Source organism: Botrytis cinerea, chromosome 7 (genome assembly GCF_000143535.2).
Source record: "Botrytis cinerea B05.10 chromosome 7, complete sequence".
NCBI classification, from domain to species: Eukaryota; Fungi; Ascomycota; class Leotiomycetes; order Helotiales; family Sclerotiniaceae; genus Botrytis; species Botrytis cinerea.
Window position 1 is genome coordinate 712142 of NC_037316.1, and position 27921 is coordinate 740062.

The 27921-nt window shown below is 43.0% G+C and overlaps 8 protein-coding genes across 8 annotated transcripts; 3 read left to right on the forward strand and 5 right to left on the reverse strand.

The window, feature by feature from the left end:
• Positions 1-11: 11 nt before the first annotated feature.
• BCIN_07g01900 (hypothetical protein) lies at positions 12-3875 on the reverse strand. Its single transcript, XM_001558730.2, has 5 exons — positions 2325-3875; positions 1640-2274; positions 1228-1590; positions 830-1178; positions 12-778 (listed from the first exon to the last, which is right to left on the reverse strand). The coding sequence occupies exons 1-5, from the start codon at positions 2817-2819 to the stop codon at positions 527-529; spliced, it is 2094 nt and encodes a 697-aa protein (XP_001558780.2). The 5' UTR covers positions 2820-3875; the 3' UTR covers positions 12-526.
• Positions 3876-4862: 987 nt separating this feature from the next.
• Positions 4863-6879, reverse strand: Bcatx2. The gene is made up of 3 exons (XM_024693891.1): positions 6560-6879; positions 5529-6509; positions 4863-5464 (listed from the first exon to the last, which is right to left on the reverse strand). Exons 1-3 carry the CDS (start codon positions 6610-6612, stop codon positions 5281-5283), a joined length of 1218 nt encoding a protein of 405 aa, XP_024549680.1. The 5' UTR covers positions 6613-6879; the 3' UTR covers positions 4863-5280.
• Positions 6880-6967: 88 nt separating this feature from the next.
• Positions 6968-9142, forward strand: Bchat1. Its single transcript, XM_001558728.2, has 3 exons — positions 6968-7154; positions 7345-7620; positions 7673-9142. The coding sequence occupies exons 1-3, from the start codon at positions 7133-7135 to the stop codon at positions 8881-8883; spliced, it is 1509 nt and encodes a 502-aa protein (XP_001558778.1). The 5' UTR covers positions 6968-7132; the 3' UTR covers positions 8884-9142.
• Positions 9143-9718: 576 nt separating this feature from the next.
• Positions 9719-11778, forward strand: BCIN_07g01930 (hypothetical protein). Its single transcript, XM_024693892.1, has 3 exons — positions 9719-10050; positions 10130-10530; positions 10663-11778. Exons 2-3 carry the CDS (start codon positions 10240-10242, stop codon positions 11275-11277), a joined length of 906 nt encoding a protein of 301 aa, XP_024549681.1. The 5' UTR covers positions 9719-10050; positions 10130-10239; the 3' UTR covers positions 11278-11778.
• Positions 11779-15283: 3505 nt separating this feature from the next.
• On the reverse strand, positions 15284-15718 carry BCIN_07g01940 (hypothetical protein; the record flags this gene model as incomplete). The annotated part of the gene is made up of 2 exons (XM_001558725.1): positions 15284-15624; positions 15688-15718. 2 exons carry the CDS (start codon positions 15716-15718, stop codon positions 15284-15286), a joined length of 372 nt encoding a protein of 123 aa, XP_001558775.1.
• Positions 15719-16542: 824 nt separating this feature from the next.
• BCIN_07g01950 (hypothetical protein) lies at positions 16543-16967 on the reverse strand (the record flags this gene model as incomplete). The annotated part of the gene is made up of 2 exons (XM_001558724.1): positions 16543-16877; positions 16931-16967. 2 exons carry the CDS (start codon positions 16965-16967, stop codon positions 16543-16545), a joined length of 372 nt encoding a protein of 123 aa, XP_001558774.1.
• Positions 16968-19781: 2814 nt separating this feature from the next.
• BCIN_07g01960 (hypothetical protein) lies at positions 19782-24461 on the reverse strand. Its single transcript, XM_024693893.1, has 2 exons — positions 21323-24461; positions 19782-21271 (listed from the first exon to the last, which is right to left on the reverse strand). Exons 1-2 carry the CDS (start codon positions 23724-23726, stop codon positions 20667-20669), a joined length of 3009 nt encoding a protein of 1002 aa, XP_024549682.1. The 5' UTR covers positions 23727-24461; the 3' UTR covers positions 19782-20666.
• Positions 24462-24813: 352 nt separating this feature from the next.
• BCIN_07g01970 (hypothetical protein) lies at positions 24814-27339 on the forward strand. The gene is made up of 3 exons (XM_001558720.2): positions 24814-25433; positions 25551-25753; positions 25818-27339. The coding sequence occupies exons 1-3, from the start codon at positions 25280-25282 to the stop codon at positions 26577-26579; spliced, it is 1119 nt and encodes a 372-aa protein (XP_001558770.2). The 5' UTR covers positions 24814-25279; the 3' UTR covers positions 26580-27339.
• The last annotated feature ends 582 nt before the right edge of the window (positions 27340-27921 follow it).

The following is a 27921-nucleotide window of genomic DNA, read 5'->3' on the forward strand; positions in this document are numbered from 1 at the left end:
TCATTCATCACTCAAAAAGAGAAGCCAGAGCATAGATTTGATTCTCTCGCATTGTTACTATGCTACCCTACCAATTCAAAGAATAAGCTTAAGCAAGTAACTCCCTCACCTTGGGGAATCCCTAATGCAAATTCTCTCGATGCTGCGCCGTTAAATCTGTCCCTTTGAACTGCCCCCCTTTCCTTTGCCCTATTGGTATTTGAGCTATTAAAAATCATCTGTACCATTCTGCCAACCAGTCAAATGAAAAACGCCCGCGCCCAAATGCCTCTTTGCTTCTTTATAAACAAGTCTTCTGTGCTTTGATCAATCAAAGGTCTCTCAATATGGACATAAAATAGGTAGGTGGTGTATGAAGATTGCGGGGGATGATAGTGAAATGTGCGAGACCGTATTCGCTCGCATTATCGTAATCATCTCTCGATGGAGAAGTGATGATAGTGACTATAAAATCCATGACCCATTGTGTGAAAGAAGCAATCAGAATTAGTAGGTGCTTTTATATAAATTAGTTAAATGGTCTGAATCAGTCCTCTTCGTTAAAGAAAGTAGGCCGGGTAGCTTGTGGAGGAGCTGTCGATGGTCCAGCATCGACCATTTCAATATCGTCCCTCTGATAAGATGCTTCGTGTGTCATAATCCCTTGCATAGCTTGATCTTGACTACCGCTCCTATATTCGATGGCACTTAATGGCCTAGCGGGCCCAGTGATGGGAGGGGTTTGCTGGCCATAGGAGTTCTCATACAGAACATCTTCTGGTGGAGAAAATGACCACACCTTAACTTATGTTAACAAATTTCTGCGGAAGAGAAGGACTATGATACTTACTTCCATGATAGTGCGATTTGATCTGCTTGCCATAACCACGCACTTTTCCTCTTCAAAGGCCACTCTCCAGACAGCCTCGGCAGGAGCAGTGAGTTCACGAACAAGTTGCCCGGTCTTGAGATCCCACACCTTGACTCGACCATCACTACCTCCACTGACCACTCGTGTATCATCAAATTGCAAACTTGTGACACTATTGTCATGAGCAGCTAATCGATGAATTGGGGCCATTTTTTCAAGGGACCAAACACGAACAGACCCATCAGAACCACCAGTGACCAAAGTGTTTCCTCGCATTTGCAATTGCCCAACTAGCGAGGTGTGGCCTTGAAGAATAGCTTGACAAGATCTGATTATCTGTTAGTTTGATTCCTCACATTCAAATCCAAAATACATACCCATTTTCTGGATCCCATATCCGAACACTGGTGTCAAGACTTCCAGTAGCTATTCTCTTTCCATCAAAAGCAATAGCATAGATTTGAGAGAAATGTCCCGAGAGTGTTCGTAGACATCTTCCCTCTGAAATGCTCCACACTCTAGCTGTAGTATCGTAACTTCCAGAAACAACAATATCTCCTTTAATTTCTAGGCATCTAACACTTGCCTGATGGCCCACAAGGACATTTTTGCAAACCCCAGTTTTGATATCCCAGATTCTTAATGTGGTATCTCGAGAACCTGAAATTGCCGTGTTTGCATCAGACATCTTCAGGCATCGAACTGTGGAAGTATGTCCACGCAGAGTATGTATACTCTCACTGTTATTCGTTAGTACCAGGCCTCAAAAATATGATTGGCAAAACATACCCAGCAGCCATGTCCCATACTCGTACATCACGATCGCAGCCTCCACTAACGAGGGTATCCTCCCATGGTACCATTGCCCAAACACCCATTACATGTCCGGTCAAGGTCTTTTGTGCATTTCCATCCGTGTTGAAAACATGGATCTTAGCGTTGTCCAATGCTACAACAATGTACTTTGGTGTCAGATGTAGACTTGTCACAACACCCTGATCTTGTGTAATATGCCTTGCGATATTCTGTCCTCCAGTCCTCCAGGCGGTTTCGACCAAATATCTTTGTTTAAAGTGTGATTTATATGACCTAATCTTTGGTCTTCTCAATGCGCCAGAGGCCGTCGCACTATCAAAGCTTCTGGAACTTCCAGGGACTTGTGACAGCCCTGCACTGATTCCGGGAAAAGATTGTGCAAGGGCCGAATTCTCTCCTGCTTGTAATGCTTTATGGACAGGGTGTGGAGGCGGTCGAAGTGACGGTATTATAGGTGCAACAGGATGATTTTCTGACATTCTTCGACCATAATCGTGCTTCGCACATAATTTCATCCAAGTGACATCGTCTGCAAGAAGATCTCTCCAACGTTTTGAAACCTGGGATGAGCGCGCAAGTACTTTCGGGTCGTCGATACAAGACAATATCTATATAAATCAATTAGCTTGGGCTTCACCTCTTGAAAATGGAAACATACACGAAGGCATAGTTCATCTGGTAAAGTGGTAAATGGGTCTTTCTTCAGTAACGGGCTAACATATTGATGTACAAAGCTTAGTTGTTGGCTTGTGCACAAATTCAAAAGATCTCCTAATATCCTCGTTCTTTCAGGTGCTGAGCTTTGCGCGAAGTATATTCTGATTTGTGATAAAAATATGTCCTCCTTTTCTCCCGCTTCGCTCCAATCTGGTTGAGGGTGGTCAGGGCCTGGACTTGCTGCCGGTGTAGGGGGAGGAGGGGGGTCATGACTCGAGTGTGTGGGAGATTGTATATCGGCGGAAGAAGTCGTCATATTCGGAGTCGGAGGACCTCTTGGTCGACTTAGGATCTTTTCTAACCTTTGCGGCATTGGAATGTGTTCGCCATTCGTGTCGACCGTTAACGCTCGGGTGGGAGACATTTCGCCGTCTCTTTCAATGGGTGCAATAGAAGCCCTTCTGTCTGTTAAGCTCAAAGGTCTGAAATTATCCATACCCGCTTGCTTCTGATCCTCTATTTTCGAAGCGTCGTTCCGCCTAAGTTAAGCGGCTGAGAAGATGTTGTGATGGTAGATGCGGAGGTCGTGAAGGTCTTTCCCGAATAGATTGAGGCTTGGGACCAAGGGAAGGATTTGGATTGACAATCAGCGGATGAAATCTCGACCATGGAAATTAAAAACAATTGCGCCAATTGATCGAAAGCCGAATATATTAAATTTCAACCAAGGAAACGTCTTTCAACGTGTGTTGAAGGCGGTGTTGAGAGATGGTGGTGCAACGTAGTGTCCAAGGGAGCACATTCGAATGCGTTGTCGTTAGGGTTGAAACTCGATGATTGATGGCACAATTTGAACCAAGTATGTTTTAATATCTATACCGACCACGAATATAAATGGCACAGATCAATCGTAATGATATGGTCTATACTTGTGGGACTGCTGGTGGACAAGAGAGGATTCGACAAAGAGAGTAATGTAAATCCGTCCGTACTTTTAATGGACTTTGTACTGGCTGGGCTGAGGTTGATCTTGAGATGAGAGAGAGTCTTCTGCGTGGTAAGCCAGTGGAAGTGGAACGGCGTGGGTCGTGGGTCGTGGGTCGTGGGTGGATTTTGCTCATTGGAGTTAATGAACTTTTGGGTGGTCTCAGTCATTATTGTGATCATGCCTGGTAAGCAGGGATAATTCATTAATGAAGTAGACAGTAAGGATGTTGAAGAACTTTAAAGTGGAAAGAATGGATGATCATTTGGGATGTTATCATGAATGGGGTTCACCAGTTCTGTCTGAGACGCCATTCAGAGTTTGTCGTGGGCGTGGGCGTGGGCGTGGATGGAGATGGAGATGTTGGTGTTGGTGTTTTGTGTGGCTGCAAACAGACAATCGTGGATATATGGCAGAACGGTCTATGTAGTATTGGGTGTTGGGTATTGGGTATTGGGCATTGGGCATTTCAGTCAAGTAGTTTATTGTTACTCCTTTACAGATAAATCGAGGGGTAGATCTATCGCTGCCATCTGTTCTATCTCTCCCGTGCATGTATGTGCTATCACCACCTATCGAAGTATCAGCACCGCTCGCTCCTAAGTCGAGAAACCATTTCAGGTCGTCGTCGTCATGACTTGTTGATAGTCGAGAATTGCGAGAGACTGTCAGCTCGGATTGAGATCTCTCAATCTCTATTTTAACATGTTAGCACCAAGCTGATAAGGCGAGCTTAATGAGCGAGCCGCAGTGCATGAAGTTTAAGATATCAGGGGGGCGGGCGTAAGTTCTGGTATCGATGGTTTGATGGACTGACTGAGCTGGTGATGGTGGTGGCGGCGGTGGAACTGTCATGTAGCAACAACATTCTATCTACATCTCAAGCATCTAGGTAGTGTCGCCATCAACACCCAAGCATCTCATGTGTGATCGCCTCGTTGCATGCTCCCATTCTCGCGATGCCCATCTCTCACTATCGGAAAGTCGCAACATGCGAATTACAGTTTCTGCACCGTGAACATTCATTCGTCTCATTGACCTGAGCTGAACCCATCTGTCTAGCTTTATCAACACCACATCAGTGCATGCATGCCACATGACCTACTTTGTCACAAATCATGCTCTCTCAGCAAAACCTACCACATGATATCACGAATCGTTGGAATCGAGAACCCACTCCACCATCTGCATAAAAGGGGGGGCGAGAAACTTCACTTGTTATTGTTATTACTCGTGCCGTGCCTCGCCACTAAACAGTCTAATACTACCTAATCGCCTCCCTTTTGTTATCGCGATAAGGCCTCCTAACAAACATTTTCAACAAAATACATCATTGCTATGCTCGCCAAAATCGGGAGCACGATCGCGAGCTTTCAATAGTCCAAGGTTAAACTAAACTCAAGGGCTTAAGCTAAAATACTGGAAACAGATGGCTGTGCATCTATTTTTCTCGTTTCAAAATCCTCCAACTTGTTACCCCTTACATTTCGTACCTCCCGTAGCTTCTTTAGGGTTTCAATGTCGAAAAGCGCAGTACCTTTTCATCCAGAACAATGAAGCGAAGCCAATCCGCATTAATCTGGTAGAATACATCTGAAGTGTCTGTTCTCTAAAAATAGTATGGAGCCAAAGGGCCCAGTGTTTCGAGATCCAAGGTTTTGTCTCGGAGTGGAGCTTTGATGTAAGCGAATCATGCGTTCATCTCCCCTCTCTTCAATTTCCAATTGCAAACCTAACAAGGAGAAAATAATGGAAATAAATATCCTAAAATTTTGAAGCGGTAGGAAAATAGTACAATTACTATCGTGTTCCTTCCTCCCATGCCCAATCTATATCTTACAAGAGCATTCATCTATGCGTTTTACTTTCTGCATTCTCGTACTGGACGACCATGAGTTTCCTTTCCCTTCCATGCCCTTTCTCCTCTCTTTTATATATACACAACACAACCCTCCTTCATCTAACCGCCCACTCAATGGTCATGACCAAATTGTGTTAATAGAGGGATCAACATTCCCCCAACCGCCGCGAGCGTGTCCCTCATTTGCGGTTTCGCTTGTTTACGTTGTGAAATGCCGTCAAGATACCCATTGGAGTTGGTGTGTTCATGGGAATGTACCCCCGAATCTTCTTGCATAGCATGCATTGCGACGTATCTATTCACTTGTTATTAGCTCTGTTTGCGTTTGGATTGCTTGAAAAGAATTAGGGGTTGCTTACAGAAAAGTTCCACCGGAAAACAACAATAGCATTCCCGTCCACCACTGTCCTTTGGCTCCCTCGATGTTCCCACCCCCTAAGATATTCACTAATAGAAACGTCGTGATGGCACCGAATGGAGCTGCGAGACTAAAGACTATGAGATGACCACGTGCAGCTCGTTTCGAAAGTCCTTGCTTCAGTAAGACGGATGTGAGTCCAAAGGCAGCAGGCGCTTTGTGGACCATGATTGCTATGAAAATGATAAACCCTAATTTCGTGTTGGATGTGGAGGCGGATGCGCCCATGGCTATTCCATCTGCCGATGCATGTATCACAAGCCCTGTCGTTGTAGCCAGACTACGACTTTGCTTTGGGCTCGGCGTGAGTGATTGGAAAAAGCCGTCTGATTCTTCATCAGACGACGAGATGTTTGATATTCCTTGAGATAAATTGTTAAGGGAAATTTGCCTTGGAGCTACCGGAGCTTGTAATTTCTCGGAAGCATGTCTTGGAACTTTGTCAATTAAGAACATAAGAATGAACCCTAAAATCAGAGATAAACCAATCCAAAATGTAGGTGATTCGTCCTCGTCGTGATGCACATCGCTTTCACCCGCTGGTTTCTCCTCCGACTTCTCTGGTGCACCATTTTCCTTTTCCTCTGCCAGAGATTCCCTGGTGATAATCTCAACTTCCATCGGCTGCGAGGTCCTTGAATTCAGATGGGGACGTCTTCGGTTGATAACTGCTTTGTTCGAGTATGCGATTGTGTTGACTCCACCAACCCATGATAGCTCCGAAGTTCTCTCTTGAATCGCTATACTCCGTGCTCCATGAGCATGTGCCGAGGATCCTGCAGTATATACTGCTTCAATTCCTTCAGGTATAATAACAACCAACGAAGTCCCGACAAGTACTCCCATACCAATCGTAGATATCAATCGAAGCTGGGACGGCGATAAGGCCATAGATAGTGGAATTGCTCCAGCAAGAAAGCAACTGAATACTTCATCAGCATATCGAATACAAGTTTTGAGGAGGGAGATTACCTCAAACACATTATCACGCTCAAAACGAGCAGCATAAATAAGCCGTCGAACATCGTGAATGCCCTCTATCTGCAGTTTTAAAATCTACGTCGCAATCCTATAAATACCAAATCAAAGGCAATATCACCGCTTCATTTCGAGATCAGAACCACAATAGGTAGAAAAGAGACAAGATAGTTTGTCGAGTCCTGGGAAAAAGCAGGTGAAAGATATTTTGCCTATGATTGCGCACTCCCACTCCCTTTATAAAGAAATTAATTCGTCACTCCGGGATGACAGATTTGGGGTCTTACTCAATGCACGAACGAGGCTGAACTACCAGATTGAACTAAACTAATAACAAAGAGTGCCACAATGTTAAGTAATTTGTTAGAAATCCCTGTCAGTTCTGCGGAGAAAACGCGTCTCGGCGGAAAATCACTCTACTCCCTACGCGATTTATTAAGCTCTGGTGAAGCTTTGAACTTGCTTGTACAAGAATATTTACAATTGGTCTCAATTGACAACGACAATTGATCAACAGACCTATCTACCTTTCGCATTAACAGTATCAGCAAAATCATTGTCGCGAAGATGGCTGGAATCGATTCCGATTGTAGGTGCTCTCGATTTCTTTCACCCAAAGTCTTTTTTTTATTGTTCCAGTCGATCGGTCGTATTCCTCACGCAATGTGATATCTATTGCTTCCCCCTCCAATGCTCCGTGTTGAACTATATGCGCCGCCGAGCAGTACTTTACGATGTCCAATTTCAAACTTCATGGACGCTAACATCATGAAATTCAGGGTCGTCCGATTCAAATGAGGCCATTTACATCTCCCTTGTCACTCCGGGCGCAGAAGGCATAACCTCACTTCATACTTTCAATCCAAAATTCACATATCCCATATTCGGGGACGAGGAATCAATATTTGGATACCAGGGATTGAGAATCAACTTAAAATACAATGCCTGTGATATGCGACCTGGCCTACAAATCACCTACAACAAGAAGTTTAAAGCAGTCGGTGACATAGAACCAACAGACCTGAAGGCAACGCTGGAACCATTCTTACCAAAGAGTATGTTCACTTCACGAAAAGCTTCCAGGACTTGTCACTAACATCAGCACAGCTGCTTTTGAGAAATCAAGTGTTTTTGAATCGCATATTTCAGCTACCCCAGCAGATTGGCATCCACCAGGAGAACTCTTTCGCGCAATTGAGGTCGGTGGAGAGATATTTGAAATATGGAAAGGCAATCTCTCGGATCCGGTAATTCAACAAACCATCAAGCGAGTGCAAACTCTAGTCCCATTGTTTATTGAAGGAGGAACATTGCTTGATCTGGATGAGTCGGAAGATGACCTTGGGCGTTGGACAGTATTCTTCTTGTACCACAAGAAGCCAGCCGCAGCCTCATTTTTCGAGAAATCTTCATCTTACGTGTTCATGGGCTTTTGTACTGTTTATCGCTATTTTGTTTATACGCCTGCTACCCCTCCACAATCCCCCAATGGCGACAAAATAGCTCCCGAGTTTACAATCCCTGTTGATGGTGTATCGTTTAACACGCTTCCATGTCGTTCAAGGATATCGCAATTTCTCATTTTACCCCCTTTCCAGAGCGGGGGCAAAGGATCACTATTCTACAACGCCGTATTCGACTACTTATCCAGCGACCCATATACAAGAGAAATCACAGTGGAGGACCCGAATGAAGCATTTGACGATTTAAGAGATATCAACGATCTGGGTCGTTTACTCAAAGACGAGCGTTTCCTTAAATTAAAATTGGACTCTAAGGTGAAAATTAACCCTAAAGGTCCAGCACCAGCCAAACTCTTTGATACCGATGCATACGAGAAGCTACGAATTCAATCTAAAATCGCCCCTCGACAATTCGCTCGCCTTCATGAAATGTATCTCCTGTCTATAATCCCCCCATCCGCCAAAGCAGCCCTTTTCCGCGACACTGGAAAACCTCAAAAGTCTCTCCCGCCCCCCAGAAAAGAAGATGAACATATGTATTATCTCTGGCAACTCCTTGTGAAGCAACGTCTCTATCGTCATAACAAAGATGCATTGGCGCAATTTGATCGTGGAGAAAGAATCGATAAATTGAACGAGGCTTTAATGGGTGTAGAGGCTGATTATGGAAGGCTAATTGAGATAGTGGAGGAGAGAATTGAGAGGGAGAATCCGACTGTTGTTGGAAAGGGTAAGGGGAAGAGTGTGGCTAATGGAAATGGAAAGAGGGCTGTTAGTGAAGAGGACGATGAGGATGAAGATGATGAAGATGAAAATGAGGAGCCTTTGGCTAAGAGGTTGAAGTTTGCTTCTTGAATAGCATAGGTGATAATATGGCTGGTGTTGGATGGAAGAGGCACGTGTATTAAAAGTGGTATCGTAAATTGGTACTCACTATATCATGGAGTTCGGGTGTGATTGACTTTAGGGATGATATCAGGAACTGCTTGAAACCTTTGATTTTCGGATGGGAAAGAATTAATCTGAAGAGAAAGGATGAACATTAGAGTCACATAGTTCAACTTCAGATATTAGTACGCAACGAAATTCACACATTTCAATTTTTCTTTGCGCAAATTATTTAAGTATTCCCGTTTCCCTGAGTCTTTCCATTTTATGTTGTCCAACTATTTTTCCATCCCTCCCTCCTGCCCTTGCCCATACCCCTTTGCTCAAGGCCAAATCCAACCGTTCAGCCACGTTAACACCTAAACCCTCGTCCCATTAACCCTCACAACTCCCTTTCCAAGCTGCCCCGCCACAACTTTCTGGGAGAGGAAGAGCAGAAGTACTTGTTACCGTCATTGATTCTTGAATATGGACTCGTTTACAATGTAGGGCTTACAAAATTATGAGAATCATGGAGGCACGCTGGACGGCGAGGACATTCTCGATGGGGCTTGGGGCTTGAGGCTTGGGGAGTGGGGAGTATTGAGGGAATCGAATATCCTAGAGAGGATTGCTATACTCATTGTCCCTATATCCAAATATCGGCGTTGGATCTTGCTTTTGATCCCTGTTCTGATCTGGTTTCCCCGGAAAGTTAGCAGAGCAGAAGACATTTATCCACAAGTCATTGGTATACTGGACAGATGTGTATGAAACTTGAGTTTGACCTCTGCGGTATTACCGTCCGAGTGAATAATCAATAGATACAGAAACTTGGCACAGTCTGAAATGAATATAGATTCTCTGCGCATGTGGGAGAAGTGCATATCTATATCTCGCCGCAGCGCTTACAAGTACAGGTACGGATGACAGATGGCTCCTACTGTACTTGAGAAGCACATCGCTGCTTCCAAACAATAAATTGACCTATATTGGCATTGTGACATGTCCCCTCAAATTCATCTCCTCGAGTCAAACAAAACACACACGCAAACATACCACAACCAAGAACTGTCAAGGTCATTTCTGATTCCGCGTTTTCGACTCAATAGTTCATATTGATTATCTAGTTTTTCGGTCAGAGTTTCTGTCAAGGCAAGTGATTCCAATACATCCTTGAAGACTTCCTTACATATCTCCTGTTTGGAATATTGAAGTTCTAACCTTGAAGTAGGAAGTCAAACAAAGCTGCCTTCCCCACCACACCACAATCCCACCAAAATACTGCCACCGCTCCACCGCCCAAATCTCACCCAATCAAGCGTAGTGCTTCAAAACTACATCATGGATCCAGCCAGACCAGCTCCACTGCGCAACAGTAGACTTCTCAATTCCATTGAAGAGCCGACTTTTCGCGCAAATCTACCAGATCCGATACCAGCCAAGCCGCTCAAAGGGAAGGTTAAGTCAGCGCCAACAGAGATGGACCCCTTCGAAGTGCGCATTCGCTTTACGCAATATTTGCAACATTTGAATGCAAGTGTTACGAGTGCGAATAAGACGGCACAATATGCGTTGAAATATAGAGATATGGATGAGGATTTGCATAGTTGCATTCTAGAACAACTGGAGAAAGTACGTCTATGAGTCTCTTACTTTGTGGCTCGAGATTGATTCTATGGGAATCGAAAGAATGATGCGCAGTTTCTGACAGAATCTGGTTGCGACTTGGGTTGTTGAAAAGAGTGTAGCTGACCTGAAATTCAGAATTCTATGAACAACAGAGCAAACATCATGTTTTTTATCGAAATTTTATGTGATATGGCATCGAGAGAAGGACACGACGATTATGTGCGCATGATGCAAAGAGACATTCTACGGGTAGTTGATGCAGTTGCGCCAGAAGATGGATCCGGAGCAGCAAATGTCAAAGTAGTGCGCAAAGTTCTCCAAGGTCTTCAACAAAAATCCTTCCTCTTACCACAAACTGTCACGGAAATCGAAGAATGTCTCAAGGAACGCGACACCCAACCCGATGCACTCATGTCTTCTCCGCCCGCAAACGAAGCCAATGGAAATGGAACTTCACAACATGCTACTCCCAAACAAGCTAAACCAAACGGGGTCGCGAGATTGGATAAGAGGCAGATTGAACAGAGAATTGAAGAGGATCGCGAAAGACATAAGAGATTGAGAGAACATATCTGGGCTGTACCGGCCACGGGTCCTAATTCGGAATTCGATAAACTGTGGGATGAAACGAGCGATTTGGGAGATGATGATATGGATTTATATGAGGAAGAAGCCATGGAGAGAAAAGAGGCCGGAAGGGAATGGTTTAATGAGCAAGTTCATAAAAGTAGACTTGAGGGTCAATCTTGAATGGAGGGTTAGTTTTTCCCGGTCATGGCGTTAAAATTGCATTATATGGCGGAGTTCGTGCATTGGCGTTCTACGGTTATTCAGGTATACCGGGGATCATTATGTGGCACATACTTGGACGGCGTGGTTATAAATAGGTTTCAGGACTTTTGCATCACACGACTATATAGTCTTAGTGCTCATTTGTATGGACAGCACTGAGGAGTCGGCACATAAAATGCGGTAATGTCGTTTTTATCAAACAGAGATTTCGTGGTAAAATCCCGTTTTCAATATGGAAACAGGGAATGTGGGACCTTTAAAATCATGGCAACTATCTCGTTAAATAAGCAATCTCTCAAAATCATCTTTGGTTACCCTACAGATTTACTGTTCCATTCAAGGAGTGCAAGTATCGGGCAATGTATATGTTTTTACCAGTGTATGCAACATACCCATCTCCCATGCGACATCATCTTCGCATCCAGCCAAAAATTCAGCCTGTGAATCTTATATTTTGTAAAATATTCTCTTTCTTCTACATTTCCCTGTGTGTGTTTGAAAACTTTAGAAGTGGCTTGCGATGACGATTTAACCACCTTGAACCTCGCAGTTACAGGTCAAGTAGTTTGTTATGCATACTATATGCTGGCTTGAGTATACGAGTGAGAAGCCGACAGAGATACAATATCTTCAGTTGTCACCTACCATTCGCTTTCTATAATAATATGGCTGAGCGTGATCAATTCTTTTCTCGATGTGTCTTTTTGGAATTTATCTTGGTGTAGCTGATATCTCTTTACGAATCTTGGATTGGTATTTCTCTAGGTTTCAAATTACAATTGGTTGTTAGTCCGCTTCTGCGAGTTCGTCAGAAAGTTAAGGAAAAAGGAAAATCACTCTTGTGGTCAAGGCTGACTCTTCCTCTTTAATCTTGATCAATTCAATGTTTTTGTCTTCGTTTTGTACTTCTTCTTTATGTATGTATGTATGTATGTATGTATGTATGTATGTATGTATGTATGTATTGATAACAGCACTTTTGAATGGACAATCAAAGGAATTACTATATTTCACAAGAATCAAAATCTTAAATCCTTTACGTAGAGCTTCTTCCTAGCATCAAAAAATATTGAACGGGTCGAGAGCTAGTAGCGACTCTTTTTCACAGATTTTTAGGCAACGATATAATACTGGTCTATGTGAGGTAGACGAAGGATTATTTTAAAAGGCGGTGTTCTGTCCTTTGATCTTCTCCTCGATCCTGGATTTCGAACCAAACTCTTTATCTTCCCAATTCCCTGTTTTTTCTCCGCAGATGTCTCAGACACTGTGGAGTCACCAGAATCTTCGTCTCGAGAATATTGAGAATTATGATCCTGCAGAAGGTGTGGGTATCGACGAAGAACTGACAGTCACATCTTGGGCACGTTGTTTGCGGGTAGGTACTGGATTTGACGAAGTTGGCTTCCTCAAAGATGACGCTGGGTTTGATGCTGAATCTCGTGTTTTGTTGCTTTGCCCTTGAGAAAGAAAATTTGTTTTTGGGATCTTGGGTGATCTCTCACGACCTGTATGTGAACGCGGCAATAGTTTATCGCACAATTTGAAACTATTTTCAAGGGTGCCATGGTTAGATATTTCTTCCTCCCAGTTTCCTTGCAACGCTTGTCGTTCCCTTCTTTTATCAGTTGCGTTTTGAAGATGGTCGTCTATACGCTTGTAGATATCATACCGCCGACCGCTTGGTGATTTATCAGGTTTTGTTTGAAGTTGTTGCTATAAATTTTCTGCGCTGTTCACCTAGTGCTTTTTGGGCCTGTCGTTTGCCCTCTTCTAACTCGGAAGCTGTAGGATGGAAGTAGTGGCAGGATGGTTCAAGAAGCGCTATAGCGGGTAGTTCAAATAAAATCTTTCCTACCCATGCTTCACGTGAAGTTCCATTCAGTTGTAGCAGTCCATCGGCAAGTTTAAGACAATCACTATAGCCCTCACCAGCATTAGCATCGCATACCGCTCCACTCATCACACTTCTCGCTTTAGCAAGCACTCTTCTTCTCTGTTTCTCAAAGTTTGAAGATCCGTCACGACGCAATTCTTTAACTAGGCCGGAGACCTTAGATTTGCTTTTACTGAAGTGCAGTTCTTTTTCCTCGATGTCGCAATCTTTTAATTTATCATATATCTTGCGCTCACACGCTTGATCAAAATTTGCATTATCCTGATAACGGCGAGGTATTTTAGAATTGCGTCATTGGTGCAGAAGATTGGAGTGGCTTTCGAATCGTGCTTTCTTTACGTTAGATATCTCCTGATGGAAATCGAGTTTGTAGGTTCTTGCAGCTAACCATAGCCAGAACTCTTCAGTTTCAAGTGTCTACTCAAGATCTCTTATTAGAATTTGTCATTCGGAGAATTATGAGTAGATACTCACTTGATTCGCCATTCATTCTTTCTTTCCATTTATAGAGATCATTGTATTCTAAAACCGCTTACCAATGGGTTCCAAGATCCGACTTATCTAGAGATTCGTCCACATAGCCGCACATGACACTAAACCATCTATCAGTGAACTCACACAGAAGATTATAGGTCTAATGCACAGAAGCTTCGCTCTGTTCATTGAGAAGATTGACTCGAACAACATTCTCGTAGGTCACATGAAATACAAGCCTCGCAACCTCCACAGCTTTGTCGGGATTAGCTTCGAAAAATTTCCGAGTGATATCACTGATTCTCCGTGTTTTTCATCTTTATCTCGAAAATAATAATAGTCTTGGGCGCTAGGTTGAAGAGCTAATTTGTAAAGCATGATGGCCAGGACCTGGTGGATTAAACTACTTTTGGAACATCTTCAAAGAGGAAATGCTTCCAACTATATAACTATGGATGGGCCATTACAGAATGCTCGTAAGAAAAATTATATTCTAAAATTGAGTTGGACATGCACCATAGCAGAACGTGTAAGTAAGCAAAATAAGCTGCACGGTAACCTGTCGATAGAGACGTTGGAGGTTGACCTGGGGGTCTCCAACACTACGTGCAATGCTTTTCGAACCCCCATTCAATCGAAATTATGGTCTATGTATGACAACAAACAATATCTGAATTTGTGATGTTAAGGTCGAGCGGTGTACGATAAATCGCGGTCAAGTCCAATGGCTGACATGAAATAATTTTGATGAATAAGATATCAGCGAACGATATCTTTTGATAATTGTTGTCAAACTCTATTTAACCTGTCGCTAAACAGTACATGCATGATATGCCTGAGTAGACCGAATCGGCTATTTTCTGGCCGATAAAATTAGCCGAACCCTACTAGAGGCTCGATTTGGGAGGTTTGCCCCCTGCGCTTGTTTATTATATGACAGTCGACAGGAAAAGACGGCTACGAATTCAGAGTGCGTAATTTTTCAGTTGTGAAGAGACTGATGGTAGAAATTGTTATCGTGAAGTAGTTCTACACTTAACATAGCAGTAATGTACACTCGTAATAGTTTTTTTTGGTTTGTGCTCTGATTTTTGGGTGGAGATTCGGGCCTTATTCTTTTACCAGAACGAGGAGACATACGGTCGTAGAAATTTTCATCAGGCAAAGCTCAGGTTTGACTCGTGATGCGTTTGTTTGGTATTTTGAGAAATGTGATCATGCAATATGCGATATTCACTACCAAGTGAAATATTAGCAACTCTCCGCTGTTGAGTCAGTTGGCAGTCAATTTGCAACTTCTATGAAAATGATTCGCAGGCCAAAGCATTACTATAGAGATATCAATGCGGAAACATCGAATGAGGGAGGACTGATAAAACGATTGGATTGGAAGGGTGGATATCTGTTGCTTCTTGGAGGTATGAGTATTCAACGACTTAGTTCTTCTCGCCCGAAGAGTTTGTACTCACGAACACAGTATGCACATTTATGTATAATAATAAGTTTGTAACTACAATATATTTAATATAAAAAAACTCAGGCTTTTTGTTTAACAGTGATATCTTCCACCAGGACTCCTCAACCTCCCCAACATCATTGTTCAGTCAATAAATTGGATATTTCGGTTATATCCCTCTCCATACTGTTTATCCCGAGAGCAAGTTCTTCAACTTGAATTTGAATAGCTTTAAGCTCTTCATCAATTTCATTGCATAATCCAAGATCGTCATTCGCGTGTGCTTGGATCTTGGCCGCATTCAATCTGGGAATTCTAAGCCACAACCGTTCAACAGATTCCCGATCTTGCTTACTCTGAGCATCGAGTGTCTTCATCATGTCATCAAGATCTTTTCTCGCCTGTCGATATTTTGTTGAACTATCCCGCTTAAATTGGCGGAGAACCTTGGAATCCCTGACTAGTTCGTCGACATTATCTATTAGTATGTTAGAACAATTTGTTTCCTTATGTGTTGCAACAGAGTATTATAAGAACTTACTCGCTAAACTGTGTCTGCTAGATTCAGACATAATTATGATGCCACTACTTTGTGTTTAGGTACTCACAATTTGGACCTGTTGATGTGGTACTAATAAGTGTAGATTTGTATTTCGATAGAGAGGTATTGCCAGATTCAAAATGCCTAGAGCTTTCAAATGTATCGAAATCCACGAAAGATAAAACGAATTAAAAATGCAGAGTGTCTACAAAAGGTCTAATTTGATTCGATAAAATGCTTGCGTTTTTCAGTTTCTGGTCTCAATTTTTGATGTGCGACTTTCTAAATGCTGAGTGCAGGTCTGATGGGAGCTCGAACCTATTTAACACATCTTTAAAATGCAATTGTACGGTAGAATGAAATACCTTTCTTGAATCATTGCTTTCAAATCACATCATATGTCACATCAAAATTCGGCATTGAAACTATTTCCCTTCGAATAATGCGTCAGAACATGTATGAGGCACCTTTCAATTCAATTTGTCATAGATTTCCCTTTCCTTTCCTCTAGTTCTACGAGTCAGTTATTAAGGAAGAGCCACCACTCTTAACAATGACCCCCAGCAGTTTAATTCTTGAAGTTCAACATACTTTTTTCAGACATAGCATAAATGGAGCAGCAGGAGTGTAACTAGAATGCGTTCGGTTGTAGAAGCTCCGCCAGTATATAAAATCAGGCATTCTGCTGTGCAGATAAATTCTTCACCGAGGCTCTCTATCAGTATAATTTGGTTGTCAAAGTCACACTTTCTCTTAAGTTGTAGACTTTTCCGCACATCCCCTTGATATGTGTGTGCTTATCTATATCAAAAGGCCGTCACAGTCCTCAAATCTCCATCTATAGCAGCACCGTGCCTATTCCATGAGTTGGATTTCTCTCACCCAGTCTTCTACAGTATCTATGTCTGAATTTATAGTTCCCTGCTGACCCTCCGAAACAATTTCCGCGCTATTCTCTTCAGCCAGGTTGCTACCCACGACTTGCATCCGACCTCCGCCAGTTGAAAGTCTGCTGATTTCATCTCTCAATTCAGAGATTCTATTCTCCATTATAATATTTTCATAGCGGAGACTGTTCAAAAGACCTTGCAGATTGTTTCGCAGCGTCGTATAAGTTGCTTGGCGATCGACATGATCGAGTGGCAGCTGTCTGAAATGGCACATTTCTCCTCTCATAAAATCGACATCTCCTAAGAACATGATCAGTATAATTTGATCTTGAAACAGTAGGATAGAAGCCTACTGGAAAGAGAGTGTCTTGGGCTATAATATGTGGACATAATGATGGTTCGTGATAGTGGAAGAGGTGTCTGAAAATTAGGTGGATGGCTTCGTTATGATATGGTCTGATAGTACTAATATGACAATTCGTTGGACAAGAATTCAGATGGATAAATATTGTAGTACCTTAAGAATGGTATGTATTTACGGGGATGTATGGTTATATTACCTTGCTTGGTTGTTAAATTTCAACCTCAAGGATAAATGACAATCTATCTGAGCAATTTAGTTACTCCAAATCGTTGTGGCATTCAATAAGACAGGCTTTTTGAGTCACGCTGCATCTCATGACTCCCCTTAAATTTCTTCAAATGACTGTAGAAAAGCTGTTTGCATGATCCCAATTATGGTTTATAATACTCTTAAAAGTCTTTTAAAATGATAATACTAGTAATTTCGAGTCAATATCAAGACAATAAATCAAGAAAGCTTGTCGTCAGATCTTATTGTATACAGAGTCACAAATTAACAGTCTACTTATTCAAGGTTGGACTAGAATGCATGCTATGATATGAACTCGACCGGTATAAAAAGTCAGGTTGTTTCTTTAACAATAAAATCCTCCATCTAGGTACCTTCACCCTCTTATCTTCTCTCCAGCTAATCACAATGGACGCATGGAGCCAAGAAAGATCGATTAATCCTCCTCAAAATGCGAAGTGAGTACAAAGTGACTATCATTCTTCTCATAATAATGCCACTGGGGATAACTCTCGAGTACTCTCTCGCAAGACGCCACATAATCTCCATAGTCTTGGACCTTACTTGGAAGCAAAAGCTGGTATGAAAAAAGAATACAACACGCAATGTCATGCACCTCTTCAGCCTTTCATTATTCTTCACTGCCCGGCGCAAGCCCCGTCATTAAATTCTCCTTGATAATTGTCCTCGCCTCCTTTCTTTCCGCCAGCTCGACGAACTCCTTTTGCGCTAACCAGAGATCCTTTTTTATTTTAGGAATAACTCTATCTTTTAGATTGTTAATACTTCGAGTGCGTTCTGGACTTTCCTTTCCTTTCGATTAAGATTGCGGATGATTTCAACAAGCTTACGGAGTCTTCTGTGCGCAAAGTTGATATTGTCATCTCCCTCGGCTAATATAAAGTCAGTATGGTTATATTCTTATTCTAGGAGAATTTAAGGATACTGACGGAGCTTGTCCGGTGTTGGAATCTTATAGGACGTAGGCATGATGATTATTGGAACGAAGGCAGATAGTGAGTGGTTGGCCGTGTAATTATTTGAAAGTTGCACTGATGCTGGTAGGTGAGAATGGAGTGGTATTCCGAACTATTTTGGTACTTATGAAGGGTCTTACGGACTTTCGATGAATTAGTTTTGGTTAGTTCTACTTCGAACGCAATTAAAATTACATGAAATCGATGAGGATCTTCGATGATTTTGGTTTTCTCTCGAAACTCAACTTTGCTTGGTTAAACTTCAACCTCGACGAGAAATCCCACTCTATTTGAGCACTGCAAAGCAACTCCAAAGCAACTCCAAAAACCCCCCAAAACTACTGTCCCATTGAATCTCATATCCATTTTCAGGTGAATTGTCCTCGAATAACACAACAGACAAACTCATAATTCACCACTCACTACTCGCCATTCGACTCACTGTCCAAGTGCATCCCACAAGATACTCTCAATATTCACTATATCAGTCACAATTTCTTCGAAAAGAACTCGTATAAAAGTGATTTCAAATCCAAAATAAATTTTCCAATAAATCATTATCAAAACAACACTTCATACAAGATTCGAAGTTCCGTCACGATTCCCCATATTCTAGCCCTCAGAACGGTATGAACAAACGTCCCAGTATATCTTTACTCAAATCGCACACCATACCATACCAGCATAAAATTCGAGACTTCAAATCAACGCATCAGATATCTTTTCTCGAAACATGCTTTCTAAGAAAGTCACCTCCCACCCATGCCCGAAGTCAAATATCCCCAAATCCAGACTCGATACCCAGTCATACCCGTAGTCAGCTGCCACTCAAACTTTCTCAAATTATAATTTAAATCCTACATGTATCCTTAAATCACCATAGCCGCTATTAAAATTCCTCACAGCATCTCTCGAATAGTTCCAACCTCCATCTCGCATTCACACGTCAACACATAAATCCACCCATCAAGGCCCATCGGAAAATTAGCCTACCTTTCCCCTTTCCAAAGTTCCTCTACATTCCCCCTTCCATCTCAATCCCTCCAAATCTCATCACACCCATAGAATACCCAAAAGAAACCCAATCTAATTCTGAAAACATCTCAAACCCCAAAAATCCAAAATCTCAACACATCCCTCCACCCACTTAAGCATGCGTACACACATACAAACACGCATCCATACATCCAAATAATCACCATCCAAACCACAAAATCCCACCAAAACCGTGACACCACAGCATATGACAAGCCCACACACACCCCCAAGATACAATACCAATACCAATACCAATACCACAACCACAAATCCCAATTCCAATACCAAGATCGAGAAACAAAGTAAACAACCAACTGTTCCACTCTAACAAACAAACAAACAAACAAACAAACAAACAAACACAAACCTATAAATCCCCCAACCCCCTTCCAATAGAATCCCCCGACCTCTCTTCCAATCCCCTCTCACCCGCGCCTCTTACCCCCCCAAAGGAGAAAAAGGAGAGCTACTTCCAAGTTACATCCACGCGAACCCCCCCAATACCACTACTTAGCGAGTCATCATCTAGGTACCCTCGTGCCCATATATCCATACCCATATCCATATCCATATCCATATCCACAATCAACATATCAATCACTTAATCAAGCCAATTACCCAAACGAGATTTCTATTATCTACAACACAATAACGAGTAGCACTCACTACCTACATACATACTTTTGTGACTGATGCACGCATCGACGATCACTCGATAAATCTATTATATCCAGTTTTCATACACCCCAACAAATATTCATATTTCCATACCCTTCTTTATACCAATCTTCACCCCATCATTACGCACACAAACCACACAATACATCTAATAAAAGCACATTGAAACCCAAATAACTAATAAAAAAACTCCTTTCTAATTCAATTCATGATATTTAAATGTCCAACCCAAAAAAGTCTTCAACCCAATAATAACATCGATGACGATATCCATGCCATATAATTATTCTTCATTTAAACGAACCCATACAAAGTAGAAGGAGACCCTAGGAAGAAAACCCCTAAAATAAAAAACCGTAAATGATAGGAGTAGAATACAAGAAAATACAGTAGTCAAGTATAAACCCGATCATAACAGTCATAACCTTCGTAGCTCTATTAAGCTTTTGTTCGTTTCTTTCATCATGAATCCCTTTCATGTCTCATCGTGTGGGTATTGGGTATGGAATTCCGATCCATCCACGTAAATAAAAAAACAAAGCCTTCCAGCCAAAACCAACGATATTCTTTTCCCCAAATATACGCCCGATGTTGTGTCGTCCAAAAATTCCAATAAAATAAAATAGAAACAACGGGAGCATTATGCAAATAGTGTAAAAAAAAGAATCCCCAACCATCTCATAGTACAACCCAAGATCCGACCTATCCACCTCATCAAGATTCCTGTCTTTACCATCCAATAATGGATTATCCCAAAAAGTATAAAAAGCATACCTTAATGCCTAATCCTGTCCTGGTATCTGATCATAATTCATTTACTACGTCTCGAATACTCCATCTCCAGGAGTTTCCTTCAGTGTTGCGTGCGGCGCCAATCCATTTCTCACATTTTCTCCTCCAGCGGTCTTCCTCTTCTCTCTGTCGTCTAACAAATTCTGGACCAACGTCAAACTCTTCACCAACAAGCCAATCGCTAAGACCAGCGGCTCCTTCACCCTTCAAACCAGAGACTTCATCAGACTCCTTAGAGGGCCCTTCCTCAAGATCAGGAACATCCTTAAAAACATCATCCTCATCTTCGAGAGCGTCAAAACCATCCATGGTATCACCTGATTCGCTTTTTGCTCTTTTGTTATCCCCCGGCATTTTAAGCCAACACATTCGTTGCGGGTCAAAGACCATTCCACCAACGACTTGAACATTCTGAGCAGAGTTTATATTGGTGATGAGCGCAGGACGAGGTGTCGAGCACTCTTTTTCTCGATATATTTGCGGTGCTGTCGCTCTTGGTGTTTGTACAGGTATTGAAATTGTCGGGGTTGCAGAAGCTGGCATATCAAAGGCCGATACTTCAATTTCGTTTCCTTCCCATCGGTAATTAACAGGATCGTATTGCATTCCTTTTACAGCTACAAAGAAAATTAGCGGCAGTCGAAAAGTGATGTGGAGGGTATACATACATCTAGGATTATTTATATTTCCCATAGGCTTAATAAGTTGTGGCTTTTGAGGGACCTTGTTCTTTTTCGACCGAACTGAACCTTGTGCATGAACAGGACTAAGTCCAGTCGTTGCTGAAACCTTCGCCCTCCATTGATTTGTAAGGGCAGCAAGAGGAGCTCCGGACCCAGAGACGGTGCGGTTGGATGATGTTGCTTCCCGAGCCATGCGGCTGGCGGCAGTATCACGCGCAAAGCGCGGTAATTCACTCCTGCTCTTAGCTGGTGTCAATGGTGTCAATGGTACAGGTGCTGAACTTCGGATCGGCATAATGTGTTGATGAGCTCTATTGCGAAGTGAAAGCTGCTTAGGCGGACCACGGCCAATTGGCTCTTTGATGAACTTTTGCTCCGCATCTCGCGAGGTAGGTAGATCATCAAAAGCATCAAGTTCACAGCCATCGCCAAAATGTCTTCGTCGAACAGGTTTTGTGATTTGCCGCTTCAAAGTAGCTTCACGAGCAAGCATATCGGCGCCCCGAAGAGATCTGCGCGGACTGGGAGATCGAAATGTTTGCCTTGAAAGCGTTCTCGATGGTGGTCGAAAATCGGCGCTGTTGATTGAGGACTCAGAGTCGTTACGGCGAAGATGCCGAGTTGGTTTTGCAGTGACATGATGTGATTGAGAACTGGAAGGACCACCAGCAGGTAAGAATGGAACATGATTTTTTCTAACAAAGGACATGCTGGACTCAGCTCCGGATCGATCTTTTTCGACAGGTTCCTTGGACCGAGACATTGAGAGTGGCCTATTATTGATCTCCGTTCGAGACTGAGGTCTCTCATATCGTGTAGGCATTGGCTTAGCTGGCGAAGGCTGATAAGTCTTCATGGTTGGCATTGACCGTTTGAGCTTTAATAGCTGGGAACTGGTCGTTGTAGGCTCATTGCGCAGAGTTGATGTGGATAATTTTGTGCCTAATTCACGACGCCGAGGAGTTGATGGAGGTATTGGTTGATTAGAAGATGGTGCATTAGACAATCCAATATTATTGATTGAAGAATGGGTTGAATGTCCCAACCTAGACTGCGACCTACGATTTCGACTTGGAATTGGTCCACCACTCTCCGAAACAGGTTCGAGAGATGATGGAATACGTTCATGTCCATGTGGCCTAGGAAGTCGTGAGGTGGAAGGGAGCGCAGGTTTGTTTGTGAAAGTTAATGAAACTGATGGCTTGGGTCGACTTGGGCTTTGTTGTTTAGCAGGGTTAACCTTTACGTTACGATTCAATGTGAGCTTCTTTGAATCGAAGACATCCCCATCGCCAATCTCAAGCCCAGTCAAGAAGTCGTCCTTTCCACCCAAACTTTTTCTCGGTTGCTTTACCTCTACTGGACGTTCGGGCCAATCGTTTAGTTGACGCCTCTTAAGAATGTCTTCGAAATTGAGAGGGCCACTGGGTAACACTAAACCTTCAAGACCTTCATCTTCACTCTCAGCAGTCATGGAACTGGCAATACTGGGGCTCATAGCAAAGGAATCTGAGTTCCTATTGGATCGACCATCTCTTTTTGTTCCACCAAATCGAGTACCTAAACTGCCTTCACCCCAATCGTCAAAATCGTCCTGGATACTCTGGGGGGTCTTCGGGATATCTTTACGAGTAGTGAGCTTCAAATCTCCATCTGAAGGGAGTTGTAGATCATGTTCGAAATCTTCTTCGGTTTCCTTACATTTCTCTGGCGTCGGTGATTTGATGGAGGGTGCCATAGACTGAGCGTTCCGTTTCTTTGCGACTTTTATGGTTGCTTCGCCATCTCCAAAGAATTCATCGTCCTCCTCGTCTCTGTAGCGATCAAGCATGTTCGAGGATGCTGCCTTCGTTTTCAATTCGGGTCGTGGGCTAACGTGGAATATTGGGGCAGCCATCAAGGTCTTTTGCGGACTTAGAGATCCAGAACCGCTGACTTGACGTAGTGTTTCCGGGAATTGAGACCCATCTTGTTGTTTGATCTTCAGGGCCTCTCCGACTGGTACTTCGATATCTCCATCATCCCAATCATCTGAAATTACCTTTCTTAATTTTCTTCCCCCTAGTCTTTTTATACTTCCTCCTAATAAGGCCGAGGAAGGTACGTTTTCCGGTAACGGTATGCCGGCTCTTTTAGCTGTAGCGATCGCATCGTTCATGGCTCGTTCGTCGTCTTCTGGTAGATGTACTTGTCGTTCCTCGTTGTAGTCCGATCTTATCGATAAACGTGAAGAAACCGACTCTCTGCGTGTCGACGCAATGGTTGCAGTTGTTGCTGCCGAAGCACTTCGAAATGTAAAATCGTCGCGCCCAATGTCAAGGTCATCATCATCCCAATTCTCCACATCGTCCTCCACGGGCGCCCGTGGCTTCAATACCAATTGATCCATGGTGAGCCCCGAGCGTATGTCGCACGAGGTCGAAAGCTTGATAAAATATTGCGACCGTGTACTACTTCTCACTTGTGGGCTTCAAGATGAGTTGAAGATTTTCAATCAGCTTAATCGCAGGCAAGTTCCTATCGTGAATTCATGTCGTGAAAAAACTTGCAGATCGGAATATTTTTGGTTGACGTTGTCGTGAAGGAAGACCTGCAGCTGCAACTGTAATTTGCTTTGTTTTGTTTCGTGTTGATTGAATAGCGAATGGATGTTTGAGTGAATCAGTGCATTCGTGGTCGCAATGATGATTCCCTGGTTTCGAATTTGTGGTGCTCGGTGTGCTCGGTGCTTTGAATCTTGTTATTTTGAGTTCGCTGGCTTCAATCAATTGAACTGCGTGTCAGCCCCAGGAACGGTTGATGTTTTCTTCCACCTTTGCTGGTATCCAAACCTCCAGCGCCCTTTTGAGGGCAGGTAGTCAAGAATTGTTGTTGGAAATGCAGATGGTAATGAATCTCTGGACACTCCTGGCGGGTGGGTATTGGGTGTTGAAGTGGGTTGAAAATTTAGTTCTCCGCTGTATTCAGTGTCCACGGGGGATTGAGTGGATGGGCGAGACGAATGATTGAAGCTCTGTGGCTGGCTAATCTGAGAAGAGAAGCATGGGAATTGACCAGCCACGAGGATTTGATGAGAATCGGCAGGAGTGATTGGGCGTATTAGACGAAAAGGACGAATATAATCGCGACGCGTATGTTTCCTTTTGACTCGATTGGTTGTACAAGCTTTAACGTTATTTGGTTTATTTTGGTTGCATTTGCTTTGGCTGCATTTATTGTGACTGCATTTATTAATGGAGCTAGATATCGTACGGGCTGTGTCGACGATATGGGTAATGTGTACGATGTGTACGATGTGTATATGATATGTATGATATGTGGGATATGTGCGATTGTATGATTGTATGATTGTATGATATGTATGATCTGGTATGGGAGAGGACCGTATGGTATCTATCGTATTTCATCTGACCCGTACCCGTACCCGTACCCGTACTATCGCTATGGATCATGCCATGTAATAAATAATAACCCACGAGAACTGCCCGTCACCCTTTTCTTCTTCTTTCTTTTCTTTTCTTTTCTCTCCCTTCCGCAGTCCTCGTGCCGAGCTGCATTGAGTGAAGTCTGATATCTGCTGTCACTAGCTAGGCGGCATGGGAGCGAAGTGAGAAATAGAAACAACGTTCCTCATCGTTGCCTGATCTACCAACCTACCAGCAGATCCATCTCCCATTGATTGATATGTACCCAAGTATCATACACCACACGTGGTAAATAGTAAATAAATTGATTATATCATCACCATCTTTGTTTGTATTTAATTCACCTCTTGGGACATTTATTTACTCCGCATTCACATCTTCCTTTCCCTGGTGAATCCTTTGATTCGGGTTGCTTGTTTCATCGTTAATCTCATCACCAACCCTCATCAGCCTCATCACCAACCTTTCTTATTAAACCGAATTTGATCAGCGCCAGGAACATAGCCATAATCATACTATGGCGGCGAAGCAACTTCCAGCGGTTCTTCGCATTACATCGAGCGCTACGAATCAGGATGAGGGTTTTCTTCTGCACGTCGAATCTGCTGGGTCGCGACCTCTAGATCTGAAGTTGGTTGGAACGGATGGCGAACTCGTATTTGCGGTCTCAGGTAAGCTCCGACCTATGTTTGGATCGTCCCGCGCTGGAGGTCCCTGATTTTCAACCCCGATTTTCACATTCATGCGTTAATTGCGGGACCTGAATTTGACTTTAATTTTCATTCTAGTGAAGCACAGCAAATTACCTTCACTCAAGTCAAAGAATTCTCCATGTAGCGACGAAGAATGGATTCTGATTTTGTCCTCCATGCTGCTTCATGAGCCGCCGACGGAAGAGAATGAGAATGTGACCAGAGGAGTTGAGATTCATGCTAAAGTGGAGAAGAAAGCCGTGACCCTCGTGATCCAAAAAGTTATTGAAGGGATCAAAGTACGTTATCTTCCCAGTCATTATGTTGGCAATCTTATCAAATTACATACTAATTATACATCAGCAACGTCTCGGCGCAATCAAACTGGATGAAACTGAAGAAGAAGAAATTGGCCTTTTTGAATGGTGCGCTCTAGCAACAAGAGCGGCAGAATCGGCAAAGGATGAGTTGGAAACATTACGCACTAAGTACAGGGAACAGCAGAAAATGTTAGATGGATTCAATGAAACTTTCAGGGAAGTAAACAAAACAAAATCCGACTATGAGATTCAGCTGTTGGAGAAGTTTAGCCTCTTGCAGAATGAGAAGAAGCTCAAAATAAGGGACCAACAAACCTTATTAGCAAGCGCCAAAGTTGATCCAGGAAAATTCGATACAGTGCGAGCTATAAGATCTGGGAAGCTCAGAACCGCCGGCGCATCGAGAACTGGGAAGCGCAAAGCTGGAAAGGAAGTGCAGGCTGAAAGCTCAGATTCAGACGATGCGTTTGAAAAAATGGATATTGACAAAAAGCAACAGGAGGATGATACTGCCGACGAATCAGACCAGCAAGAGATACAAACTCCTGATCGCTCGGATGAAGAGACTGAAGATGAGGCAGACGCTTCACAGTCAAAACCTCAACGTCGCAAGGGAACAAATATTGTTCAAGATGATTCGGATGAGGAAATGCAAACGGCACCTAAACCAACAGAGACAACAAAAATCGCCGAGCTACCAGCTAAAAGGGAACTACCATTTGCCAAAAAGGCAGCTCCGGTACCTGCGCCCAAACCTGCAGATGATGGATCTGAGACCGAATCGGGCTCGGACGATGAATTATAATAGACATCCTCATTCCAATAAGAATTACCATTCAATGAATAACGGGTCAAATCAAAGAATGTCTCACACTATCTCATCGACATTACACAATATATAAATGTGATTGGATCTCGCAAATAATATGACTCTTCCCAAGCGCAAACGATATGCAAATCATAATCACGACTCCAATTCTTAATTCCCATTCACGCACTTCATCCACTTGCACCAACTCGGCAATCCCAAAGCTAAAGCTCCACAGTGACTCGTGCGTATCCCTGACAACCACAATCTCGAGCGGGATTTTCAGAGTTGACGATATGACGGTGGGGGAAATTGTGCATGTCGCATGCACAGGTGGGGTGTAAATATGTATGCACTCTATGCAGCGCGAGAGTGTGGATATCACACCGACATTTCTGTATGCTACGAAGAGGGGCGTTACTGGGTGGTGATTATGTCCCGTCGTGTGGCGGGGGATATATGAAGGGACCTGGAACGCGTTCGAGGAATGGGTATTGTGTGAACAATGATGGAGAGAAAGGCTGGCGGGAGTTGGTCGTGGTCAGAATATGGTTTGTGCGGAGATGTGGCTGGCAGCTTTGGGGGCCGCCGCCAAAAAAATATGAAGGAGGTAAATAAATAAATTTTCCAGCCTTCTTTTGTTTCTGTGGTAATGCTCTCTTGCATCAAATATATCACTTGCGTCCAGCCTCCGTCAAGTGATGGGGTTCATTCGTGGTCATGAAGTCTTGACCGCACTATCAATCACACGAAGACAATTTAAAATTTCACATCAAATTACTATTAATATATCGTCTAATGTGATAATTCATCTGTGATCACTAGGTTGATTTTGATTTTATAAATACATTCTCAAATGCTCCTTTTCGGTATGCCTACACATGGTACGATATATGTTGTAATTTCTCCTCGCTGAAAAGCTGGAACTTTCATGGGTATCAACCCGCGTCTAATTCTCCACAGTGACCATTCATTTCCCCATGCTTAAAGACGGTCCATTTGATATACTCTTCCATGCTAGTCAGAGCATGCTCGAGAACAGTATCCTACTACCAAATTTCCGCTATGGCTACTACTACATACTCATTCTACTCTACCTACATTTTCATTCATATAAAGTAACATATCCCACAAGTTCTTTTTCATCTACGTCCCTGACAGCAATATCATACAAGAGACTAAAATAGGCTGAATTTCCCCAACTAAAGAAGACCCTTTCTCTTCATTCAGCGCATAAACATTCAAAAAGCACACATATATTATTTAAACTCCTCGGTACTGTCACATACGACCATAGACTGAGGAGAATTGGGCATCCCGTCCGCTCTGCCATACACAA